General features: G+C 39.7%; 1 protein-coding gene across 2 annotated transcripts in view; it reads right to left on the bottom strand.

Moving 5' to 3' along the window:
- Window positions 1-21,502, bottom strand: part of LOC126184974 (condensin complex subunit 2-like) — a 179,660-nt gene extending 158,158 nt beyond the window's left edge. Inside the window, exons 1-2 of one of the 2 annotated variants that reach the window (XM_049927673.1) lie at window positions 21,406-21,502; window positions 21,211-21,321 (exon numbers count right to left, since the gene is read on the bottom strand). In XM_049927673.1, the coding sequence (XP_049783630.1) occupies window positions 21,211-21,264 (54 nt within the window). In that variant the 5' untranslated portion in view covers window positions 21,265-21,321; window positions 21,406-21,502. Of the gene's footprint in view, window positions 1-21,210 lie in introns of both variants that reach the window. The other variant, XM_049927672.1, reaches the window with a different exon arrangement.
- Window positions 21,503-27,800: the final 6,298 nt, after the last annotated feature.

Below are 27,800 nucleotides of genomic sequence, written 5' to 3'. Positions count from 1 at the left end.
TACAGTCGGCCAGTTTGACATCCTGACTTTTAAAAAAAAGAAACTCTTCAGAAAATTTGCACTCTTTAATCCCTATCAGCTAAGAACATGCCGCTTTGTATGACATAAAATTAAATACAGGATACATAAACCCAGTAAATGGCTCTGAGCACAATGGGACTTAACTTCTGAGGTCATCAGTCCCATAGAACGTAGAACTACTTACACCTAACTAACCTAAGGACATAACACACATCCATGCCCGAGGCAGGATTCGAACCTCCGACCGTAGCGGTCGCGCGGTTCCAGACTGAAGCGCCTAGAACCGCTCGGCCACACTGGCCGGCTATAACCCCAGTAAAGACATGACACAAGCAAGACAATGCACATTTCTTCAATCCTTAGCTCCTAGAATTTTTTTCTCTCTAATATTGCTACAGCTTTACATGGCGTTCTTTCCTTCTATTGCCTCATCAAAGATCGTCAAACATTTTGCTACATGAAAAATCGAAATGTAGTTGTCTAACACTAAAAAAGCTTGAACAGCAGGGATGTGTTTCAGAGTCATATGAATAATCGATAGTCTAACGTACGCTGGATGCTAGGCTCTTTGTGAAAAGGTTTTAGCCATCAGGGATATGAAGGCTATTGGGAGATGGGCTGCACCAGACATGGTCCACACCACAACAGGACTGGGAAATGGGGGTCTGTGAGTTAATTGACGACAGTACAGGGTGGTTGATCATGACCGGGCCAAATAAGCGTCAAACGAAAAAACTACAAAGAACGAAACTTGTCTAGCTTGAAGGGGAAACCAGGTGGCGATATGGTTGGCCCGCTAGATGGCGCTGCCATAGGTCAAACGGATATCAACTGTGTTTTTTTAAAAATAGGAACACCCATTTTTTATTACATATTCATGTAGTATGTAAAGAAATATGAATGTTTTAGTTGGACCACTTTTTTCGCTCTGTAATAGATGGCGCTGTAATAGCCACGAACATATGGCTCACAATTTTAGACGAATAGTTTGTAACAGGTAGGTTTTTTAAATTGAAATACAAAACGTAGGTGCGTTTGAACATTATATTTCGGTTGTTCCAATGTGATACATGTACCTTTGTGAACTTATCATTTCTGAGAACGCATGCTGTTACAGCGTGATTACCTGTAAATACCACATTAATGCAATAAATGCTCAAATGATGTCCGTCAACCTCAATGCATTTGGCAATACGTGTAACGACATTCCTCTCAACAGCGAGTAGTTCGCCTTCCATAATGTTCGCACATCCATTGCCAACGCATTTGTCAGGCGTTGTCGGTGGATCAAGATAGCAAATATCCTTCAACTTTCCCCACAGAAAGAAATCCGGGGGACGTTAGATTTGGTGAACGTACGGACCATGGTATGGTGCTTCGACGAGTAATCCACCTGTCATGACATATGCTATTCAATACCGCTTCAACCGTACGCGACCTATGTGCCAGACGTCCATCATGTTGGAAGTACATCGCCATTCTGTCATGCAGTGAAACATCTTTTCGTACCATCGGTAGAACATTACGTAGGAAATCAGCATACATTGCACCTTTTAGATTGCCACTGTTAAAATTTGGGCCAATTATCCTTCCTCCCATAATGCCCCACCATACATTAACCCGCCAAGGTCGCTGATGTTTGATTTGTCGAAGCCATCGGGGATTTTCCGTTGCCCAATAGTGTATATTATGCCAGTTTACGTTACCGCTGTTGGTGAATGACGCTTCGTCGCTAAATTGAACGCGTGTCATCATCCCGTAATTTCTCTTGTGCAGAGTGGCAGAACTGTACACGACGTTCAAAGTCGTCGCCATGCAATTCCGGTGCATAGAAATATGGTACTGGTACAATCAATGTTAACGCAGCATTCTCAACACCAACGTTTTTGAGATTCCCGATTCTCGCACAATTTGTCTGCTACTGATGTGCGGTTTAGCCACGAAAGCAGCTAAAACACCTACTTGGTCATCATCATTTGTTGCAGGTCGTGGTTGATGTTTCACATGTGGCTGAATATTCCTGTTTCCTTAAATAACGTAACTATCCGGCGAACGTTCCGGACACTTGGATGATGTCGTCCAGGATAATGAGCAGCATACATAGCACATGCCCGTTGGGCATTTCGATCACAATAGCTATACATCAACATAATATTGGCCTTTTCCGAAATTGGTTAACAGTCCATTTTAACACGGGTAATGTATCACGAAGCAAATACTGTGTGCACTGGCGGAATGTTACGTGATACCACGAACTTATACGTTTGTTACTATTACAGCGCCATCTATCACAAAGCGAAAAAAGTGGTCCAACTAAAACATTCATATTTCTTTACGTACTACATGAATATGCAATAAAAAATGGGGGTTCCTATTTTAAAAAATACAGTTGATATCCGTTTGACCTATGCCAGCGCCATCTAGCGGGCCAACCATAGCGCCACCTGGTTTCCCCCTTCAAGCTAGACAAGTTTCGTTCGTTGTAGTTTTTTCGTTTGATGCTTACTTCGTGAGATATTTGGCCCAGTCACTATCAATGGACCACCCTGTGTAGCAGGTGGGTGTGAGACCACAAATGATGAAATACCTGTTATTCTCAGAAAGACTAGGCCTTTCTTAAGATAAATCAAGTCACCCATTATTACAGATGTCAGGTATCTTACGCTGTGCAGACTGGTAAAACAGGACAGGTGGTGAACTGTGGTGTAACTAACATTGGACATTAATGCTCAGCAGAGTACAAGTGTGTGTGAACACACAGTGCAGCGAACACTGCTCATGATGGGCCTCTGCTGCCGACGACCCATGCATGTGCCAGTACTAGCATCATGAATCTGTAAATATGACTGAAATGGACTCTTGACCATTGGCACATGACATTGGTGCAGTGGCAGAGTATTGCATGGTCTGATAAATCTTGATTCCTCCTCCATCATGCCGATGGGAGGGTGCGGATCTGTTGTCTCTCAAGACAGGGTGTCTACGTGGACAAGAAAAAAAAATTCCCGGATTTTTCCCGGATTTCCCGGTTAAAAACACAAGTTTATTTTCGTATTGCTGAAGTATATACACAAATTCCACAAATTACGGCACGGTAGCTTCCGAAACTCTAAAATAGAGATTGCGTTGAGCGATGCACTTTTGTCAGCCAGTCATAGCTCATGTCACGTGACCTCGCTAGCGAATGACGGCAGTTATTCAGAGCACGAGGCCTACGAGAAAGACAGGCCGCGGCACGTACGTTACGAAGGTAGGCCGAGCTCGCTCAATTCAGCAAAGTGCGTTTCTACACCGGTTAACTCGTAAGCAGATGTGTATGTACGAACGAGAATTGCATCCTCTATTGGCATCCACTGTTATTAGTCCTACAATGATAGGAAGTCCGTAGGCCTACTAACAGGCTCTAATTTGGCAAGTAAAATCGTGCCAAAATGATTATCAGTTGCTTAGAAAAGTCGAAGTGTTCTGGCATGAAGGGACTTGTGACATTGCTCAGTAATACATTATGCACATTTTTGTGAACGTCAATGGAACTTTTTGCCATCGATTGCATAATTTTTTATCTATGAAAGAACAACATTAAATATGAAAACTAACTTGAAGCTCGGTCTTGTTTTAGCGTGTGTTACACGTTAAGTCATATCAAATACAAATGTGCCGGTAAAATTTTAAATAGTGGCATAAATGACTTATCTTCTGGGCCTGACATTTTTCAAATGGCTGATCCACAAAGTGTTACGTTTTGAATGAGAGTTATAACGCCCTGTGATTTAAGAAATGCACTGCACATTCTCACACGTAACATAAATCATTTTGCGTGGAAATTTACTTCAAAAGTAACGCATCTCAAGCCACTATTCGTAATATTTTCTGGTGATCTGTTAGAAATGTAAACAATTGTGACGTCACACACATCGAATGCATGTTAGTTGTTACGGACGTACTGCATAATCTTCGACCTAAATCCTTTGACACTATTTACCCATTTTCTATGCAACTAAACTTTTATTTTGGTGTTATTCTGTGATTTGTGTTTCATTGCTGCAATATTATTTAGCAGTAGTGGACTAAAGTTCTTCGTCAGCGTATCAGATCTTACACGTCACACCTACAAAACTTTAACTGCAATCTAAAACAACGAAAAATCCCGGAATTCTAAAAAATTCCCGGGTTTTTCCCGGATTTGTCCCGGATGAAAAAATTCCCGGGTTTTTCCCGGAATTCCCGGATGTCCCGGGCCGTATACACCCTGCAAGAGAACAGCACCTTGACACCTGTACTGCAAAACAGAGACAAGCTGGCGGTGGCTCCATTGTGCTCTGTGGAAATTTCACTTGGGCATCTATGTGTTCAGTGGAGCTTGTGCAAGGCGCCATGACGACCATGGAGTATCATACACTAGTTGCAGACCACGTACACCCCTTCATGGATAATGTGCCCTGTCACAAGTTCTAATTAATGTGCTGCTACTCCCCTGCCCCCACCCCCCCCCCCTCCCAGCTCGCCAGATCTGAACCCAATCGAACACGTCAGGGATGTGACTGAATGTGGCATCAGAGATGATCACCCCCCCCTCCCCTGAATTAACAGGAATTAGGTGACCTGTGTGTGTGTGTGTGTGTGTGTGTGTGTGTGTGTGTGTGTGTGTGTGCGCGCGCGCGCGCGCACAGATGTGGTGACAACTCCCTCCAGCAACCTACCAAGGCCTCATTACTTCCATGCCATGATGCATTACTGCTATTATCCCTGCCAAATGTAGCAACAACATATTAGGTAGACAGTAATAATGTTCTGGCTCCTCAGTGTACAATACCATACAAAGAAGAACAATAAAAAATGGTCAGGAATTAGCAATTTTTCTAGGACTATTTCTCTGTTACTGGGGAGAAATTGCAACAAAACCTTCCTAAGAGACATGTATCACCCACAAAGGCTTATACAGCAAGCATGATGTTTCCCAAAATAGAGCTTGAAGTCACAAAGACAACACAAAAATTACAAAATAGGATGTCAGTACGCATAGATGAGGTTCCAGTCTGTTCTGAAGATGTACATCGACAGTATGTATGCCCAATCAAACATAATAAATTAGTCCTAGTTCAAATTTTTTCTTGAGTATCTAAAGCACACAAATTTTGCTGTTACTAAAGAAAGGTAATGCAGGGAGTATTATAAACTGCATGCCAGTTTCAATAATGCCTGCATTCACAAAAATAATTCAGCCAGTCATGATAGATAGATTAATGAGTTACCTGAATAAATAGAACTTTTTTATGAAGCACAGTTTGGTACGCAAAGTGGTAGAAATACAAAGAAAGGAAGGAAGGAAGATTAGGTTTAATGTCCCACCAACATTGAGGACATTAGAGACAGAGCACAAGCTCTGACTGTGTCAAGGATGGGGAAGGAAGTCAGCCATGCCCTTTCAAAGTGACTATCCCAGCACTTGCCTAGAGTGATTTAGGGAAATCACAGAAAACCTAAATCTGTATGGTCAGACACGGGTTTTGACCACTGTCCCCTAGAATGCGAGTCCAGTGTGCTAACCACTGTGCAGCCTCGTTCTGTGGCGGCAGTACAATATTGGTCATTAATGAGTTCAGAGAAATGGTACTTGAAGCTCTAGACAAGGACGGGGGTGTTACAGGCATATTCTTACATTTCTTCAAGGTCTTTTTATGCCCTGTTGAGTATGAAATACTACTAAACAATCTTGAAGCACTATGTGTAAGAGAAACAGCAAACTAGTGGTTTCAGTCTTACTTGGAAAAGAGGGTGCAAATAGATTATTTTCACCCCTCTGCTGATGATAAATTTTTAGTAAACAATTGCCAGACAAGAAACAAATATTCCTGAGGGCAGTGTATTATTTCCAGTTCTGTTCTTAATATATATAAATGACTTCTCAGACAGTATAAGACATGCAAAAAAAGTTTGTTCTGCTGGTAACAGCAGCATCATAGTTACTGATAAAATACTAGAACTTCTACGACAGAAAGAAAATGAAACATTAAAGGATGTTTATGACTGGGCAGTATGTAAGAAAACCAACAGTGTGCACTTTAGCATAAAGAGGGAACAATCCTGTCACATCAAGCTTAGACAATAAGTTTATAGATTGTCTAACACACACAAAGTTTAACCGTTAATTAACATGGAGTGAACACACAAAGATACTGGCAAAAAGAATGTCATCAGCATGTTTGCTCTTAGGATTCTAGCACGAGTTTGGAACAGCCCAGGTGTTGTGGTGACATACTATTCCTATGAATACTTGAGTATTAAGCAGCCTCTAGACTACCAATAACGCTGGACAACATAATGACAGTTGGCTCCATACAGTGAATTGATACTGCACAACGTTAATCACAAATCTCAGACATGCAAACACAGCAGATACAGATACCAGCTGTTATACGGCTCTTGGGCTGGCTTTGCACTCACAGAAGAAGTGTAGAGGGATGAAGGAGTGCTGGACGACTGACACACGAAAATAGGGGAACCAAACTATTACCAGACCTGGGGATGGAAGCTTGCTCATTTGGTGCATTTTTGCAAATTGTTACAACTGTAACTGATTACATATGTATAATATGTACTGATTTATTTTCTTATTTAAATCTAATTTTAAAAAGAAGTAGTACACCCATTTTCATTTCAACTACACTAAAAGCTTTGTTCCACTTGCAAAAAGTTCACAGCATCAAAATACCAAACTGTTTGCTCCAGAAGCTCCGAAGCACCATCTCTGCTTTTCGTTGTACATATATGTTGTTCTTTCCTATAAATTGCCCACAGTGAACGTAATTTCTTTACTAATTCAGGCTTATCAAGCTCAGGTACATTTTCCTACATTTCCACAATAACCAATTGTATTGTTTCATTTTTCATTTAACACACTGTACGGTTGACGAACTCCAACATATTTCCAGTAATTCTCTACTGAACATGTGTTTCGCTAATTTCAAAGAAATTTCCACTTCACCACACAACAAATCAAGAAAAATAAACAGTTCAGAAAACAAGACTAAGCTGATGAAGGTATACGACATTAGCCAGAGACTACACAATCTAAGCGCAATTTGCTCAATAAAAATTTAATTTCAGTTAATCTGTCAACGTATCACACAACCTTCAAACTTACCTACAGCCAGAGCGTAATATTGCGCAATATGAAGTATTGTGCAATATTATTGACAGTCTAGGGGCTGCTTTAGGTAGGTAGGTAGGTAGGTAGGTAGGTAGGTTGGTTGGTTGGTTGAGGGACTGAGCAGCACAATCACCACCATCAGTGTCTCAATCCAGCAGGTAGTTCATCCCAAATTAGTGACATCCATCAAGTACATGTTCTGATGATGAAAGTATCCTGCACATAACGCAACTGGAGCTTTAATCCTTATATCTGAAAATACACACCACTTTCACAGAGAGAACTGAGAACTAGCTCGACCATCCATGAATCTTATGTCAATATTTGAGACAAAGAATTTGGAGAACCATGCTTAGCATGGAGGGCCAGAAGAAGGAGGCATCCCACCAGGATATGAGCTACTGTCTGTAAGGTTCCACAATTGCAATGTGGGGGTGAGTTCATTATGTAAAATAAAATCATGGGTTTGCCTCTGATATGACCAATAAAGCAGGTGGCACAGTACAGTGGATTCATTCTGTGAGGAACATAAGGAAGAGTGCCACACAGTAGCAGTCTCCTCGACAGTGCAGAGTTTATAAGAAGGTGCAGTAGCCAACCCGATGTCATTCATTTCTGGGTGAGCAAAGGTCTATTTGTTGCATCTGCAAATTCGCAAAGTGCATCTGAGGAGGAAGTAATCACTCCTCTAGTCAAATAATCAGCCCAGTCACTCCCTGGGATACCCAGATGACCTCGTGGACCCAGAGGAAGAAGGTTGCTAATTGAGTAATTGCATAATAAAATGTGGTCAACAAAGGGCCATTTAATACAGTATAGGGCTCTGTTGACAGCTTAGTGCCACTGTAAAAACACCAGAAGTTCCTGGCAACAAATAGTTTTCCTGGCCGGCAGTGGATCTAAAAGTATATCCGGTCTTACTCACGGTTTTAGAGTCATTAGTGTGGAAATTAGTAGCTCATTGAAATTCCTGAAGAACTGAACGTAACCAACACCAGAAGCTCATAGGGGTGGCATACTTTAGGACCTTGAAATAAATTTGTCCTAATTGGTGACCTGGGCACCAACCGACAGAGGTGCACAAGAAAACATGGGGAATGCAGTCCAGGAAGGAGAGGCACAGATCCTGGCAGAGGGCTGTGAGGTGCATACCAGACAGACTCCACAGTGATGGAATCGGTCTCTGAACTTCAAAGCCGAAGCCACCACAGAGCCATAAACCTGGCAACCATAGTCCAGCCAGGATGATACCTGGGCCCCGTAAAGAAAGGTAACAGCACCACAATCCACACCCCAAGATGTGCAGTCAAGGAAGCAGAAAGTGTTAAGCTTCCACAACCAACTAGTCTTCAGTTGCCGAATATGGGGCAGCCAAGTCAGCATTTTATTAAAAAAAAAAAAGCAAAGCCCAAAAAACGAGACTGTGCAACAACGTTCAAGCACTGGGTATACAAGTAGAGTTTGGGTCAAGATGGATTGTAGTAGAATGAAACATGCATGACAATTTTTTTGCAAGAGAGAATTGGAAACCATGGGAAAGGGTCCACACAAACATCTATTTGATGGTCCCTTGGCACGGGCATTCAGCCACAGCTACTGAGTGGGAGCTGTGCCAAATGCAAAAGTTGTTTGCATACAGTGCAGGGGTGACCAGCAAGCAGACACAGATCACTAACCTATTCATGGCAATGAGGAAGAGAGTGACACTCAGGACAGAGCCCTGTGGAACAACATTCTCTTGGACCCAAGAAGAGCTTTGAAACATACTAACTCTAACCTGGACCAACCAGTGGTATGAAAATGCAAAAAAAATTTTAGGGAGCCTCAAAAACCCCAGTCAATGAGGGTAAGTGAACTGTGATGGCACCAAGCAGTGTCACATGCCTTATGTAGGTCAAAAAAATACTGCAATGAGGTGATGGTGTTTAAAAAACACCTGTAGTGCTGCTGTTTCCAACCAGATCAGATGGTTGTGGATCATCCCACCAGAAACCACACCAATAGGGTGGGGAAAAAGGCCTCAAAACACAAGAACCCAGCATAATCTATTGGTAATTATTCTTTCAAGCAGCTTGTGGAGGACGTTGGTGATGCCAGTCTGTCAAGGAAAGGGGGGTGGGGGGTTGATACATTGGGGACGTCTTCAGTTTGTCATTTCTGCAGTAAAAAGGTAGCCAAAAAAAGAAAAGGATGCCTATGCCGTTGCAAAGTGGGTTTCACGGTGTTCAGCAAGAACTGACGCATCAGTACAAATACCACTCTGAAGGATAAGACCCGGGACATTTGTTGATCTCTGGCAACCCAAAAGACTACGAAGCTCAGCCCACACCTGGGGTCACGAGGAGTGTGTTCCCAGGGAGGAGACTTAGCACTCTCAGCATTCCTTCTCACTGTGTTTAATTAGACAGCAAGCCTTAGCACAAAGTCACTTAAAAGTTATATTTGTCTTGAAAGGATGTCAAAATGTTGCAGGTCTCTCTGACTATCCTGCACAGCTAATGCATTGTCTTGGGTCCACCATGGCACTAATCGGCAGTGGAGAGGACCTGTAGAAAGGGAACAGAAGTTCTGGCAGCATGGGTGATCATGTCTGAAATGTCTTGCACAACCTTGCCCATGCAATCTGACAGGCAGGGTAACAGTAACAGCAAAGGCATGAAACTGCCACTACGCTCTTAAGCACACAATATGATAGTCGATCTATCTGGCCATGTCAAGGAAGTTACACAAAACCCAGAAAGTGGTTACTGTCACAAAGATTGTCATGTAGTGACCAATGCAATGAAGCCACAGGATGGAGGAAAGAGATCGTTAGATCAATAGGTGCCTTGGCAGCACTGTAGTTGGTAGGAGTGCCTTCACTGAGGAGAGAGAAATTATGGTCAGTAATAAGCAGAACAAAAGGAAGATCCCTACCAGACAAAGCGGTACTCCCCCACATGAAGTAGTGTGCACTGAAATCCCGAAGTAGGGGGAAAAGGGGGGGGGGGGGGGGGGGGGGGGGGGAAGAGGAAGAGGAGTTGGATTAAGGTGGACAACTCAAGGTATGTAAGTGGCCAGGCTGGTAGTGTGTTAACATTCCAAATGGTGACAGCTGAGGCCATTTGCAATATTATTGCTATTACTTCCAACATGATACGAAAGGGAATCGACTTGCTGAACACCTCTGTGCGAATCAGTGTACAGATCCCCCCAGATGCTGTCTCAGAGTGAGCGATGGTAATATCCATTAAAATTCCACTGAATGATCATGTTATGGGTGTCCAGATTAGGTGTGAAGGTGCCAAGAGGACTGGTCATGCTCCACGATCACTGTGTCACCAATGGTGGTGGAATCACATCTGACCCCCCCCCCCCCCCCCCCCAACTTCATTCTTTGGTGGCCAGGATTCTTGTGAGGGCATATCCGTTATTAACCTGGCATCAAATGATGAGTGGGCTTCCCAGGGAAACACAGGTTGTGGTTCCTTGAGCAACTGGCTGGCATCAGACCTCTGATCTATGGATTTCTAGGGAAATGGGTCCTGGGAGGGAGCCGGGTGTGGGAAGTGGTTCCCAAAGATGGTGCCCCAGTGACCATGTGAGAGGAGGGCAGTGGGAGAACTGCTTTGGAGTAAATTTAGGTCTAACTCATTTATCTCAGTAAAATTTTATATGTTTCTAAGTCTTAACTAACTGTACACATATGCCAAATTTCAAGAAAATAAGAGATAAGGTAGAAAATGGCCTTTTTCTGTGTTGATCTGACATCAAATGACCTCTAATGGGAGTGACTGCTGTGACATTCGCATAGCGAGATATCAAATCAACAAGCTGTAGGTGTTCCTATTTTTTACTTGCGTCAGTATGTGCCAGGAACTCAACAGATTTCTATTCCTGTATTTTCTTTTCTTTCTTGAAGACTGGGCAAACAGTGAATGAGGAGAATGGTGCCCCATGCAATTGACACAAAAAGGGGGTTGCTCACAAGGACTACCTTCATGGCATGATCAACCACAGTTACCACATTTTGGCGCCACTGTGCAATGGGATGACATACGACCAAAGTGTAGGCATCGTAAGAATCTCATGGGTAGTGCAATATAAGGTTTCACATCACACCTATACCCCGTGACTAACTTTTTCTGGGAGGACATTTTCTTCAAAGGCTAAGGTAAATGTGCATGTATCTGTTCTATTATCCTTGAAACCTTTTAGGATGTGTTGAATAAAATGTATGTCTCGCCACTCAAGATTAGCCTGTAGCTCCTCATGTAGTGTGTATGGTCTCAGTGGAAGACAATTTCTTTTTCTTTGACCATATTCAAAATCTTGAGTGGGGCAATGGTCATTGGTGTCACCCAGACGTTTTCATGCACCAAGAGCTGTAGAGTGCACAGCAGGCTTTAATCAATAGTAATTGACTGTGCACATTTCCTGATGACTCCTAAATTTATATTCAATATACTCCACAAAAAATAATGGCTTTGTTGCAGTGAAAGTATCCTCTTCATGTGCGAAACGTCTGCCCTGATGCAATCTACTCTGAAGAAGGGCTTTCCCCATGGGTGCCACCCAGCCGCAATTAAGGCCATCTGGCATCATGGCTGTTGCCGGGAGCCCTGATGACCTGGGAAGATGGGCATCTACTCCTTTGCATGCCTGAGGAGATAGCAGGTCAGGCATCAGCAGTGTGACTCCTGTGTTATCAGGAAGGCTTGACCAAAAGGGTGCAGAATGACTCCACCAAATCAGATTGGCTACCATGTTGGCTTTTACACACAAAAAAAAGAAGAAGAAGAAGAAGAAGAAGAAGAAGAAGAAGAAGAAGAGTCTATACAAGTACTGTGTACAGATGATCCTCAACATTGCATGCAGTAGGCACTATTTAACGTGTTCTTCCGCCAGTCAGTTCACAATACGGAAAAGTTCGGAAAATGAAGATCAAACTCAGAAGGCGAGTGCAAATTACCTCAGCCAAAAGGTAATGAAAAAAAATATTTGAAGAAAGAAAGGCAGAACCAAGGTCACAGCCAAGTCGACACCAAAGACTGCCACGATGAGAAAGAACAAGAGAAGGAAAGATAGAGAACAGAGATTGCAGCACAGGAAAAGAAGTAGGTGCTGCAATAGCTTGCAGTAGGGGCTACTTCAGCTGTGGATTCTTTTCCGAGGATCAAAGGCACAAAACATGGATACCATTTTTAAATTGCAGGAAAGTGCTATAAGAAGACTATCTGGAAGTGGAAGTAGTAGTAGTAGTAGTAGTAGTAGTAGTAGTAGTAGTAGGACTCAATGCGAATAATTGTTTAAGATACGGAGTATCCTTCCTGATCCAAGTCAACACTGTATTTATATCAACAAACAGTGTACAATAGGAACCAACTGAATGAGGCAGTGCAGTTAGGAAGACTATGACCTCATATTCTGGAGATAGGAATATGCTCTGTCCAGCCATCCTGATTTAGGTTTCCTGAGATTTTTTCCTAAATTATTTCAGGTAAATGCCAGGACGGGTCCTTCACCAAGGCACAGCTGACCACTTGCCTTTCCCCATACAGGGGAAAATATAAAAATAAATAAAATAAAAGTCCCTGAGAATTCGTGGTGTGCGGAGGAAAATGGTGTCAAGAAGCTCCTGATAAATTAATAGTGAGCACAAGGGAGGGGTGGGGGGGGGGGGAGGGGGAGGGATACATAATAATGACTTTTCTTTCCTCTCAACTGAGCTATATACCAGCCATAAGCAGTAGTATAACCGCAGTTTTAAACATCGATAACTTATATGGAATAATATCCATATATTTAACACACTTTGAGACATTAAGTATTTCAAAATCTGTGATTTATGAAACTCAATAAATTTCAATTTCAATGCTAGGTTAAAAATGGAGAATTTCCTGAGAGTTCGTGAAAGTCTGGAGATTCTCCAAGGCTTTCCTGATTTTTCTAGGTAAAATTAATTCCCTGAGAACTCCAGGTTTTTCAGAAGAACTATTAACCTGTCATAAAAGCATACTTGTAAATTCTGTGTATGTATATTTTCGCTCTATTTGCACTGTACTGTGATTACAGATCTAGTATCATTTAAGACGATTCCTGGACCGATAAATAAATAGATATATGATTCTTATTAAAACCAGTTATTAAAGCACTTCTAATGTCATAAAATTTCAGTTCCTGCGAGGTTCACACAGCATTAACAATCTATGTTACTCACTGTACTTTGTGGCAAATACTGGCATTAGGCACTATTATTATTTGGTCTTTGATCTCTCTCTTGCTCCAATTAGTCAAGACTGTCAGGGCCAAGTAGGCAGTTGGCACAGCCATCCAACGTGATGTCGTGAGAATAATCATAATTCTTGTTATGGCACATGCACTCAGATGCCAGACATCACGGGATACCTCATTTTGCCCAATGTAGTGCAGCAACTCTATGTGGTATGGATCCAAGTCACTGGAAGTCCCCAGCAGAAATACTCAGCCATGCTGCCTCTACAGCAGTCCAAAATTGAAGAAGTGTTGCCAAACAATTGGGGCCCAGTGACATAGCGCATTGTCATCGATAAGAATTGACATCATTGTTTGGGAACATGAAGTCCAGGAACGGCTGCAAATGGTCTCTAAACAGCTGAACCCAATGGTTTCCAGTCAATGTTCAGTTCAGGTGGAACAGAGGACCCCATTCATTTCCATGTAAAAACAGCCATACTATTATGGAGCCATTGCCAACTCACTTGGTCAATGGCTTTGTGGGTTCTGTGCCAAACTCTACCATCAGCTCTTACCAACTGAAAGTGAGGCTCATTTGACCAGGCCACAGTTTTCATTGTCTATGGCCCAACCAATATGGTGATGAACCCAGGACAGGCCCTGCAGGCAATATCATGCTGTTAGTAAAGGCACTCTCATTGGTAGTCTGCTGCCTTAACACATTAACGTCCAATTTTGCCACATTGTCCAGAAGGATACACTCATCGTACATCCCATCTTGATTTCTGCAGCTGTTTCACACAGTGCTGCTTGTCTGTTAGCACTGATAACTCTATGCAAACACCGCGGCTCGCTGTTGTTAAGTGAAGGCCATCGGCCACTGCACTGGTAAAAGGTAATGTCTGAAATTTGGTATTCTCAGCACTCTCTTAACACTGTATCTGTTAACATCCAATTTCCTAACGATTTCCAAAATGTAATGTCCCATACATCTGGCTCCAACTACCATTCTGCATTCAATGTCTTAATTCCTGTTGTGCGGCCATAATCATGTCTGAAACCAGTTCACAAGAATCACCTGAGCACAAATGACAGCCCCACCAATGCACTGCCCAATTATACCTTGTGTTCGCAAAAGTACTGCCATCTGTATATGTGCATATCGTTATCCCATGACTTTTGCCACTTCAGTCAATTTTATGCATATTGGATATCAATGAATTGTTTGTCCACTATTTTGTTGATGTCGTGGGTCAAACTGAACAGGTGAGGTTGCTAGCATCAGCATTTTTCATCCAACTGTATAAGAGGAAGGGGGCCGGGGCGGCAGTTACGGTCACTACAAAACCTAATGTGTGTGTATTTCATCTGCAGGACATTCCATACCTATTAGTGTGACATGCAGACTAGTTTCCAGTGATACAATCAGAATAATAAATCAACACTTTTCTTAAGGTCCAGAACAGGTGAACACTGACAGTTCTTCCCAAGAAAGCAATCACATGCACAAATGTGTAATAGATAATTAGATTATCTATTAGAGATAATTAGATTATACCTTTTCATAACAGATTTTACAAAAATGAATCTTATTTTGCCTGTTGTTGAAGACGACTTCAAATTTTGGTGAAACTGAGTAAGTACAGGTAATAGCACTAAGTTTGTAATATACTAGAAACTGCACACAACTTTTGTAAATAATAATGAAATAGAATTTTTCTGTTTAAACAACATTCACAACATTTTAAAAATACTATGAGTGTGACCAATATTTTAGTTTGGTGGTTCTTTAAATTTCCTTCCAACAACATAAGTAAATAGCAGCATACACTTCAATGCAGATGATTTGAAACATTTTCGAATCATAGAAAAATGAAACAAACAAGAGGGAGATAGCGCATTTCAGCTAAACAAAACTATCAACACTTCACCACTGGAATCTCTGTTTAGTGAGCCAACAGGCACACAATAAAGTTCCACTGCAGGGCAATAGTTGACAATGGTCTCCTGTCTATTATCTATAAGAAGATTGCTATTCACTAAATACTGTTTTGTGGTGAGCGAAGTAAAAGCTGTGTTCTATTTACATTAGGCCTACTACATTTTTTTTTCCTTCATAATATTGACTGATGTAAAAAATTTAGTCGCCTGACTTATTAGCGGATTCCATATCAAAATAATCTATGAAGCACTTTAACTTAACCTTAATGGCAGCACATGGGATAGCTTTCAACAAAACTTTTGAGGACTGATTTTGTTGAATTTTCCACCCAATCCATCTAAATAATTTTCTTCAGCAATAATATATTGTTGTGTGGAATAAGAGGCGCAAAGAAAGTTGTTTTATTTTAGATCTGGATAATATGGTGCGAACTTGGAAAAAAGGGTGTATTAGGCTAGAAATGAGAGAGGGGGGGGGGGGGGGGGGGAAGAGAAATATCACACAGGGCATGAAAACTGTAATATATGGCAAGTCTCTAGTAACTGCTGCAGGTCTATATGGGATGTACTATTTGACAGTTTAAGAAACGATAAGGTGGTGGATATTAAGTCGAGTGATACTAATCATACACCAACACCATGAAATTTTTAAATCTCTAAGTATACACACAACCAAGTTTTCACTGAAGATGAATGTCAGGTTCATACTTTCATTATTAAAAATTCAAAATACGAACTACGGGCTGACTTACATATAAATATGATATCTTGCATACAAATATCCAAACAGCAGAGCTCAAGCAAACAAAGTAGCTAAGATATGAACGAAACAGATGGAAATGACTACATAAAAGGCTTCATGAGTTGGCATCAACATATCACCTTGCAGAAACACAAACACTAGTTCAAAAGTAAAGGCATTAATAAAGTAAATGCCACATTTTCTTTTCCATAAGAGTGTGCAAAATTTTAGTAGTACATAAGAGAGGATGCTCCACTGAACAATTTAAGGAACAAAACCTGGGGTCAGAGAAGCCAGCTTAAGAAGGTAACAGGAATAAAATCACATTACTGTGTACTTTTTTTATTTACATTAGTTGCAGTTAACTGCAAATACCACCCTTGACACAAGTAATGTATCATTTGTACTATATCTTACAAAATGTGCTGAAACTGATGGCCATCAACCACAATGCAAGCACAACATCAGAAAACGAGATTCTGACACACCTGGTGTCTTTTGAGTCATGTCACAAGCAGGTACAATTCTGGCAACTAGTTCCTTCTACGTATCCACTGGGGTCTCATACACAAGTGACTTTAGATATCCCCATACGAAATAATCAAGGGAATTCAGGTCAAGTGACCTTGTGTAGGATCTCCCCTTCCAATACAGCAAATAGGAAATACAGCATTGAGATGGCTGAAAACGTCCATGCTGAAGTGAGGTGGTGCATCGGCATGTTGAGCCATAGCACCTTTTGTCGTGGAACAATGTAAATATGATACAACACAGCCACCTTATTGACAGCAAATTAAACAAAACCAGCATCATGACTTTCTAGTAATCAGGCTCATCCTCCTTGTTTCCTTGTAGAAAATAAAGAATGTACATGTAAATGGACAGCACAGTACACGCAAACTTGTATGAATTTTAGTTGTAAATATGCTGGAGAACAGTAATGCTAGACAAAGTGGTAGACAAGTTTACTTCCAATCCCCTTATGCTGGCTTCTCTGACCCCAGGTTCCCTACCTCAAACTGTTCAGTGGAGCATTCTCTATGTCCTGTTACATTTTTGCACACACTTATGGAAACACCTTATGTATTTTAGACCTCTTACACCAATAAAATATATGTTAGTTGATTTTAAAAATTGGGGTTTAGGTTTGAAATATTCACCATCCCCTGTTGGAAACTGCCCCCATGGGATTTCAAGTAAAATAGGTTTCAACTAAAGTTGAAGACTTTAAGTCTGGTCTATTTGTACACACTGTGATAAACTTTACTATCTGTCCCACATACTATGTCCTACTGCAACTAATGATTAGAATAAAGTACATCTCATACAAAAATCTGTAACCTAAAATTTGCTGAAATGCACACCTCCACTCATAATTACAAGTCTTTTCATAAATATTAACTGGTACCAAAAAACTAAGACACTATATCAACTATCATATTCACTGTTGTACCAGGTAGAGTGCCCACTATTTGCTCTAAATTAACGTAAGATACTTCGTTTTCATCAATTTTAAAATTTTGGCATCTTTAAGGCACATCACCTTAATTTCACTATCATCTTTAACATTATCTTGACATACAACAATAATTTTTTGTCTTTTTTTCCTACTCTCCTCCTCATACTTCATAAAAATGTGAGTTTGCTGAGCATCACTTTCAACAGCTAGTACCATCATTTTATTTTAGGGCGTTTTTTGTTTTGGTGGATAAATCTGACCATAAAACCATAAAATTTTCTAGTGAATTGACACACAATGAAACTCAAAAGACTGGAAACTATACAAACTACAAAATGTTTTGTTGGGTGTACTTTTATCACTTGTAAAATCTCCCATTTTTTAAAAATAGATTTCACAAAATTCTGATACTTTGTCAATGGTACAAACAGGATTGCTGTCCCTTGAAATAGATTTCCTTGTGCATTAGAGTTAATATTTTTGTTGTATGATCCTGTTCTGTAAACATAAAATTTAGTAGGCAGACATAATTTTAAGGCACTTTAAACATCACATACAGTGTAAATGTATTAAGATAGTTGAAGACATTGTTTTATAGTGTTTCTTACATAAACTATTATAGTCTTCTTAATTTGTCTTGGTTTCTAGCTGTAATACAACTTTTATCAGCACACTTCAGTTATCCTTCACGTCCCTACAAATTTTATTTATTAAACTGCTGTTTCAATTTGATGGGTGTGACTTTTTCACTGCTTTAAACTGATTGACAAGTTATTTCACGTGAATAAATGTATTCCTTCCACATCAAGAACGGTTTTCACCATTCGTCTAGAAAATTATATTACTCCTTCAGTTACTTACAATGCATTACTTTTCTTACAGGTGTGACAAATAAGTAGTAGCTATTTAACTACATTAATCTACAAAAAAGATGATTCACTCCTTTTAAAAAAGCATTTTTATCACAAACGTCCCAATTCTCCATAGATTGTTTTCTCGAAAACAATAATGTAAAATTCACTTGGAGGGGAACACTAATTATTACCATCACTTAATTATAAAACTTCCTACAGCTGTGTTCCCTCAGATTACGAATTTCCCTATTAAACTTTATCAGTTCTCCGCATTTCTAAAATAATTTTGTATTTCAGTAAATATTAAAACACACCCTTTCCCTTACGTCTTATTTCCGTAATCAGCTACAAAATTTATGTTCTCAGTTTCAGGCCCACTCATCCATAGAATGACCCATATACTGTGAACAGAACATCAACCTTTGAATTTTGTAAAAGTTTTTGTAGTAACAAAGATATCATGACCAAGTATGGGTGCAATACACGTGACCAGGACATGGAAACTACCCACCTGATTAAAATAATTAAACAGGTTATATCAAAGTGGCTACAAAGCCAGACGAAAGGGGCATGAGGCAACTACTTTATGCCAAATTGAAACTTCCACCCCAAAGACGTATACAACAATGTTTCAAAAAAAATATTAACTTTTTCTTCTTACTCAGTTGAAACAAAGAGCAGGAGTCAACTGAATTTAGTGATTCTCTCCTGCCACCCTAAATACTTATCTGTTTTTAAATTATCTACTACAATCTTTTTACTTAGCTAAAACACAGAACAGGAGTCCATTTAATTCTCTTCCCCTGCTCATAAATGAAATTTTAAAATCAATAATTATATGTCATAAACACTACAAGGCGGAGTGGGGTGGGTGGGGGAGGAGTGGTGAAGGGGAATGGAAAGAGGTATACACAGAAGGGTTGTAAGTTACACTAATCACATTTTTTAGTCTATCACCACCACTAGCCCTATTGATAACATAAGTAATTCAACAGCAAAGTAATAGCTTCCAGTTGTGCAACATATGAAAATGAAAAAAAAAAAAGAAGAAAGATCCTCAAGGGATTTCTCAGTTGGGTACATCTACTGGCAACCTAGTGAGCACTTGCTGAAGGAGAGCACATGACAAATTTATTTATTTTCACTCCTGCTCCAGTGCCACCAGGGTTATTAATGCTGATTACTATATAAAATTTATCTGGAAGGAAAAACATGATGATTCTTTGAGAGGGTAAAGACAATAGCCACTGTGTTCAGGACCATCACTGCAACCAGATATATAATATGATAATTAACTAGCACACCGAGAAGTAGAGACCTAGAAACAATGTTAGTTGTAATTTTCTTCCCTCCCCTTCCCAAGATCTTAAAACGGAAAAGGTGGTTTGCTGCAATCCTGGTATGGGAAATGAACTTCTGCACATCAATTTCCACAAGACACTTCCTTGCACAAAGCCCATACAACCTTGAAGTTATGTAATTGAACTGCCCTGTAATTTTTTTTATTATATATATATCTAGTAATTCACACAAAAATACTAGTTAGATTTGTCCATCACCTAAGACAGGTTTTCTGAATGTGCCTTGCAATTTCAGTTTAAACACCAAAAAGTACACATTGCTACAGCCTTTATTTGACATCCATGTTCATATTTGTTGCTGCTAAATTTTTGTCTATCATAACCTAGACATCAGTCTAAACAATAGATCACTGTCATCAACACATCCTAGGTTTCAAAGGAGAAATGAGTTGGGGGGGGGGGGGGGGCACTATCACACTAGCCCTCAGAGTCTATAGTGTTTTAAATGTTGTATGTAATTTGTGTGTGAGCAACAGCATGAAATGCCAATGTATAAAGGAAGCAAAATGTTCAATGGTTGTCTCATTATGATATATTTATGGGCAGCTCATCACCCTCCACATAACTGGGAGTACAAACAGTTCTAAAATATGCTTGTCACTAGTGCAAATCTCACATGGATTGCAATCATCGTTTTAAAAATAAATCGCTCTTGCAACTATTGTAGAGTATTCAATAAAAAACTGTCAGACTGTGGTAGTAGATCTCCATCTGCAGTCCATCCTCAAAGCTAAAGCATTTGACACAGAGAGTACTGGACTCTGTGTCCTCTAGTGAATCACCAACTGTGTTCTTCCTCAGCATTACTGCATCTTCATAAACGATAAAACTGCTTCACATTCTGAGAACAGTAAAATTTCGGTAAAAAGGGGGCAAACTGACAAGAATATAAAGATTTTCCATGTGGAACCTCAAACGATGTTGCTGTCTGATGCTCCAGTCTATTTTCTGGTGGAGAATTGTATGTTACAATTTTATTGCTAGAAAATGATGGGAAAAATCTAACATTACGAATATGTATTAAACGAAAACTGCAAATCTGAATCAGTTAAAACAAAACAGGAAGGTCTATTTAACAAGATTTTGACGTCAAGTTAGGACCACAGGAAACCATAACTAAAAGATACATAACAGAATTCCACAATTCTATTCTTTGTATGTAAAAGAAGTTTTCGAATGTGTTGTGTTCCTTCTGCTTTATCACCCAAGATTAGAGGATGTCAAACTATACGCATATAAACATATCTTCATTATTTACTTGGCTCCAGAGAAAAAAATTTAACATTCAAACACACTATTTCAGCCGCTCACAAATCAGCATGGAAAAAGCGGCGAGTACATGCAGTCCCTTCCTCTTCTTAAGTTTCGCCTAGTTGCCCTCCAACTAAACATACTCCTCGTCGATGCCGTAATACAGCAACACTGCAATGTTTTATTAATTTGCTAACTACTACTGTTGGTAGACTTTATAAATAATCATCACACACCTGTGGGAGGTCACTTATCTCCGCCGAAAACAATGATCGCCGCTTTAGCCGCATTGTGGTTGTCAAATTATTCACACGCTAAACCAAGCTACTCGTATACTTGAAGCTGCACTGCAGAACACAAAGTTAATTATGTATGTAAAACTCTTTCAAGATCCAAACGTCCTAAAAATCAAACACCGTAAAACAACGCACATTATACTACAAAGTACAAAACAAACTTCACCACTACGCCGCAGTTGACAATAGCTTTCGGTTATTCACATCAAAAGTGGCGGGAAACTACAAGGACAAGCGTGCCTTTGGTCAGAGATCTTTTATAGATTTTTCTTTTGTTCCGCATAAAATACAATAGCCACCATTATTTTTAAAAAATGACCAGTATATCAAAATAATATTTAACCTTCGCTAGACATACTTTGAGAAAGTATGTCCACACAATACGTCTTTCCTCGTCCGCAACTGTAGACGCACGGGAATAAAAAATGATGTATAAATTTTTTTGGAAAAAACGCATATACGCATAGGCGTTCTCTTCCCCATCACGTCGCAGTCTGTTGTTGACTCCCTTCTATGCTTGGGAACTTGTCCTGCGTTTATTGCGATGAAAAGGCGACAGAAAAAGAAAATGCGAAAGCAATTACGTGTAAAGGAGTATCTAAAAAACGAAGGTATGAGAAATACGATGTGACGATAACACAGCGATGAGGCTGGCAATACATTTTGTTAGCTAATAGCTAGTAACTGGCGACTTACATACCAGTTTCAGCTACTTATTCTGCATTGCATAACAACGCATTTCAGTGATTATTCCTGAAACTGAGAAATACGTATGGGAGGTTCTTAGACGTTCTGTGAACGTTAATTAACCTTCAACGAGTCAGTTGTGTTTTAATTTATAAATAAATATATTTACACAACTTTTATCATGAAAAAGTATGTAGATTATCATCCTCGAACTCGATAAATTAGGGAATTCCATAGAAGCCAGAATCCACCAGAATGGAGGCTATGTTTTCCAATTTTGCATTTTTTGCATCAGTGTCCTTCTTTTTCGATTTCTAGTAGTAGTAGTAGTAGGAACGACATACACCGCATCATTTCTTTTGTTCAGATGTCAAGCGCTTCAGCTGTTGTACTATTAAGTCACCAGAGCATGAACATTTGTCCACCGATATACTCTTCATAAATTTTTGGTTTATTCTTCTGCTTTTTTGAATAACCTTTACAAACGGCGCTCCATACGACTTTACTTTGTAATCCATATAATTATACTATAAAAATGGATGTACGTATATATGTATGTATATATGTTCCACATCTCCCCCTAAACCATTGGACTGATTTCAATCAAACTTGGTACACATTATCGTGCTATCGGTAATCAATCGCTGTGGGGCAAATAGTAATGGTAAAGTTCTTAGCATACGTAAAAACTCGTGTTTCGACGGGGAAAAGTGTAAAAAATGCGGAAAAGTACTGAAAACCGGAATCACGTGCAAGGAATGTAATAACTCGTATCATTTTCGATGTGCAAAAGTGGACTCATCTGTGAAAGAAAATAATGAATTTATAACATGCTGGAACTCTAGTCAGTGCTGCGTTCAGAACTCAGATAACTATCATAAAACAAATATTTGTGACTGTAGGTGTGAATTATCTGTACTAGTCGGCGATATGGTAAGTGAAATCCAGATCCTAAAGGCTGAAGTTACTCTCTTAAATAAGAAGGTATGTGAATTTGAACAACGGCGCCTGATGAACGACTGTAGGCCTAAACTAAAAACCAAGGAAAGCTTTCCTGCCGTCATTACTCAAAACAGGTTTCAAATTCTCGACGAAATAGTGGAACAAGATCAAGTTCAGTCCGTGCAAACTAGAAGTAATCCTTCATGCAGCAAAAAAACTGTCAGTGATAAGTTCAGAAAACACCAAGTCCCAAACTCGTGTGCAAAACGTGAAACTGAACTTAAACAAACCGTTCAAGGAAATGGAATCTGTGAAATTACATGCAAGAAATCGTCCCTAGAGAAAAACAGAAGAAACGACGTCAATCAGAAACACAAGCAGGGCCGGATTCTATTATATGGAGACAGCCATGGACGTGAAATAGCGCAAAACATCGCAAATATGCAAGACAACTTTGCAGCTGTAGGCCACATCCAGCCTGGAGCCCCTCTTTCTGCTGTGGTGAAGCCGTGCATGCAGGATTGCGACTCCTTCTCATCCAATGACTGTGTCGTTATTATGAGAGGTTCATATGATGTAGCAAGAAATCAGGCAAATGATGCAATTAGACATATGAAAATGGTACTGGGTAAGTTAAATGACACTAAAACAGTTGTTGTCAACATTCCACAGAGGCTTGATCTTATGAAACAGTCTATTTTAAACCGGGAAGTTCATAAAACAAATGACAGGATTAAAGCTCTCTGTAGTACATTTCAGAATGTGTCTCTAGTAGATGTCAGCTATCTAGAAAGGAAGCTGCACACATCTCATGGTCTGCACATGAACAAAAGAGGCAAAAAGATCGTTAGTGGCAAAATTATTGAGGAAGTCAGGCGACATTGTTCACAAAGTGATGAAAAGAAGTCCATTGCCATGGGGTGGTACAACCCACCTCAACAAAATCTGCCACAACACCAGCCACCACTGGCAAGCCAGGGAAACTTGTAAAGCCTGCTGGCCTCATTGCTAGTCCAAAATTATCCTCTAAGGTCCAGCAGGTAAAAGTCAGCCTTAAAATCATACAACAGAATCATGGTAGTCTCAGAAATAAGCATAATGATCTAGATGTAATTTCACGGATTGACAAACCCGATATATTAGTTCTAACAACTGAACTTTGGTACAATGAAGCTCTGATTAGCATTAGTCAACCACTGTGTATGAAATTCTGCACAGCCTTCAGTAGAAAAGACAAGACTGGGGGAAGTGTAGCAATTTTCACTGTAAATGAAAGTAATTTTAATGTTATTGATGTGAGTGCCTTCTGCTTGGAAGGAGTCTCAGAATTTGCTGCAATAAACCTAAAATGGGATAGAAATAACATAACAGTTATTGGTGTTTACAGGCCACCTGCAGCAAATACAGATACCTTTTTTTGTAAATTTTTCTGACTTGCTTGTATATATAGACACATCATTTTCTGGGCCAAATGGTCATGTAAATATTATAGTTACAGGAGATATAAATATGATTTGTTAACAAATGATGTCAGCACCAAAAAGTTACATCTTCTGTGTGATGAATTTAACCTGACCCCACTCATTCGGGAACCCACTAGAGAAATTGGCAATAGTAAAACATGTCTTGACAACATAATGACAAACATGACCCACCTATCCCACAGTGCATTGGTTTTAAAACTAGCCATTTCAGATCACCATGCAGTACAGCTTAAATTGGAGCTCCATGAGGCCCCCACTGTCACCACAAAGCAACAGTTTGTAACTAAAAGAATAATGTATAATGACAACATAAATAGACTAAACTGCATGCTAGCACAAATAAAATGGTTTGAAAATAATAGCTTTTAATATGATAACTTAGCTACTGACTTCTATTACTGCTTTGATACCACATGCCCAGTTGTAATCACAAAAATGAAACAAACAAAAAATATAAACAAAAATATTTGGGTAAACAGTAATGTCACTGAAGCGAGGGAAAAATTAAAACTACTCCACAGTGCAATGCTGAATAATAGAGAGATTCCTGAGCTAAAGGAAGCCTTCAAAATATATCAAGCACACTATAAGAACTTACTCACACAGCCCAGGAGCAACTATGTTGCAAATAAGCTTCAAAACTCACACAACGTAACTGCTGGCATCTGGGCATTCATAAACAGTTTTAGAACCTGCAATGACAAATCCTGTATGGACTTTACTATTAACCACGATGGCATGCTCATAAAAGACCAACTGGAAATTGCAAATATTTTTAATGAATATTTTTCTTCCATAGGGGAAGCCATAAATGACAAACATAAAAACATGCACTACAGTTTTAATGGTAATACATGTGACCATAGTATATATCTAGCCCCCACAAACTGTGCAGAAATAATGGGCATCATTAGCTCTCTAAAACCCTCTAATTCAGCTGGGCATGATGGCCTAAATACTAATGTTTTAAAAGCCTGTAGCCAAAATGTCTCTGTACCTATGCCTGCAGTAGTCAACAATATAATAGAATCAGGCACCTTTCCAGACAGACTAAAATAGCACAGGTAACACCCATTTTTAAGAAAGGTGACAACAACAAAATAGAAAACTACAGACCAGTCTCAATCCTTTCTGCCTTTTCCAAAATAGTTGAGAAAGTTATATACAACAGGATTATAAACTTTCTTAACAAACTCAACCTGATGTTCAAAAATCAAAATGGATTCCTAAAAGGTAAATCAATTAGCACTGCAGCTGCTCAACTAATTGAAGAGGTGTTAGGGGGTGTCGAAAGCAAGGAACATGTGGCAGGTGTATACCTAGACCTGGAAAAACCCTTTGATTGTGTGAACGTTGACATCCTATTAGACAAGCTATGGAACATGGGCATTAGAGGCGCTGCTTATGACCTAATAAAGTGTTATATGAGCAGTAGAAAATAGTTTGTTCTACTTAAAACGGAAAATGGTGTCCTCAAATCAGAGATCACTTGCATAAAATATGGCGTGCCCCAGGGCTCGGTGTTGGGCCCCCTTCTGCTCTTGATCTATGTAAATGATATTAAATACTGTACTACAAATTCCAAAATTGTTCTGTATGCCGATGACACGTCCATTGTATGTAAAAAGGAATCATGTAATGAACTAGAGGCCGAGTGTAATAATGTGACAAAAGAAATTGTTCAGTTTTTAATTAAAGCCACTTAAATGTAAGTACCAGTAAAACATGATTGATGGAGTTTAACAAAAGTAGTTTGAATAATGAAATTAAATTATACATGGGCAACGAATTGATAAAGAAAGAGTCTAGTGTAAAATTCCTTGGTGTATCAATCCAAAGCAACCTGAAATGGGAAACACATATTGACTCCCTAGCAACTAAGTTGTCAAAAAATATATTTGCAATCAGTACTTTTAGCAAGTTCTGTAGAGACACCGTAGTCCTAAAGACTGCATACCATGCCCTTTTTTCCTCTCACTTGAACTACAGTATTGAAATTTGAGGAGCAACAACCAAAGCTAATCTAGATAAGCTACTCATTCTTCAAAAAAGGGGTGTGAGAATAATCTGTGGAGCAATATGTAGGGAATCTTGTTGCAGCTTGTTTCCAAAAACAGAGGTGTTAACTGTTACAAACACATACATTCTAAAAGCCATATTGCTTGTGAAAAGACTGGACCCAAACACTTATTCAGATTTCCACCAGTACAATACTAGAAATAAAGAAAGATTTTACGTTGGCAGCCGCAGAACAGCACTTTACGAAAAGGGGCCTCAGTATGCAGGTATAAAATTAGCTAATGCACTGCCTAGTGCAGTCATGGCTCTTCCTACAATTAAACTGAAACATCAGCTTGTTGTTGTTGTTGTGGTCTTCAGTCCTGAGACTGGTTTGATGCAGCTCTCCATGCTACTCTATCCTGTGCAAGCTTCTTCATCTCCCAGTATCTACTGCAACCCACATCCTTCTGAATCTGCTTAGTGTATTCATCTCTTGGTCTCCCTCTACGATTTTTACCCTCCACACTGCCCTCCAATGCTAAATTTGTGATCCCTTGATGCCTCAAAACATGTCCTACCAACCGATCCCTTCTTCTAGTCAAGTTGTGCCACAAACTTCTCTTCTCCCCAATCCTATTCAATACCTCCTCATTAGTTACGTGATCTACCCACCTTATCTTCAGCATTCTTCTGTAGCACCACATTTCGAAAGCTTCTATTCTCTTCTTGTCCAAACTAGTTATCGTCCATGTCTCACTTCCATACATGGCTACACTCCATACAAATACTTTCAGAAACGACTTCCTGACACCTAAATCTATATTCGATGTTAACAAATTTCTCTTCTTGAGAAACGCTTTCCTTGCCATTGCCAGTCTACATTTTATATCCTCTCTACTTCGACCATCATCAGTTATTTTACTCCCTAAATAGCAAAACTCCTTTACTACTTTAAGTGTCTCATTTCCTAACCTAATTCCCTCAGCATCACCCGACTTAATTTGACTACATTCCCTTATCCTCGTTTTGCTTTTGTTGATGTTCATCTTATATCCTCCTTTCAAGACACTGTCCATTCCGTTCAACTGCTCTTCCAAGTCCTTTGCTGTCTCTGACAGAATTACAATGTCATCGGCGAACCTCAAAGTTTTTACTTCTTCTCCATGAATTTTAATACCTACTCCGAATTTTTCTTTTGTTTCCTTTACTGCTTGCTCAATATACAGATTGAATAACATCGGGGAGAGGCTACAACCCTGTCTTACTCCCTTCCCAACCACTGCTTCCCTTTCATGCCCCTCGACTCTTATAACTGCCATCTGGTTTCTGTACAAACTGTAAATAGCCTTTCGCTCCCTGTATTTTACCCCTGCCACCTTCAGAATTTGAAAGAGAGTATTCCAGTTAACATTGTCA

This window comes from Schistocerca cancellata, chromosome 4 (genome assembly GCF_023864275.1).
Source record: "Schistocerca cancellata isolate TAMUIC-IGC-003103 chromosome 4, iqSchCanc2.1, whole genome shotgun sequence".
Classification (NCBI taxonomy): Eukaryota; Metazoa; Arthropoda; class Insecta; order Orthoptera; family Acrididae; genus Schistocerca; species Schistocerca cancellata.
This window is presented reverse-complemented; position numbering and strand designations above follow the sequence as displayed.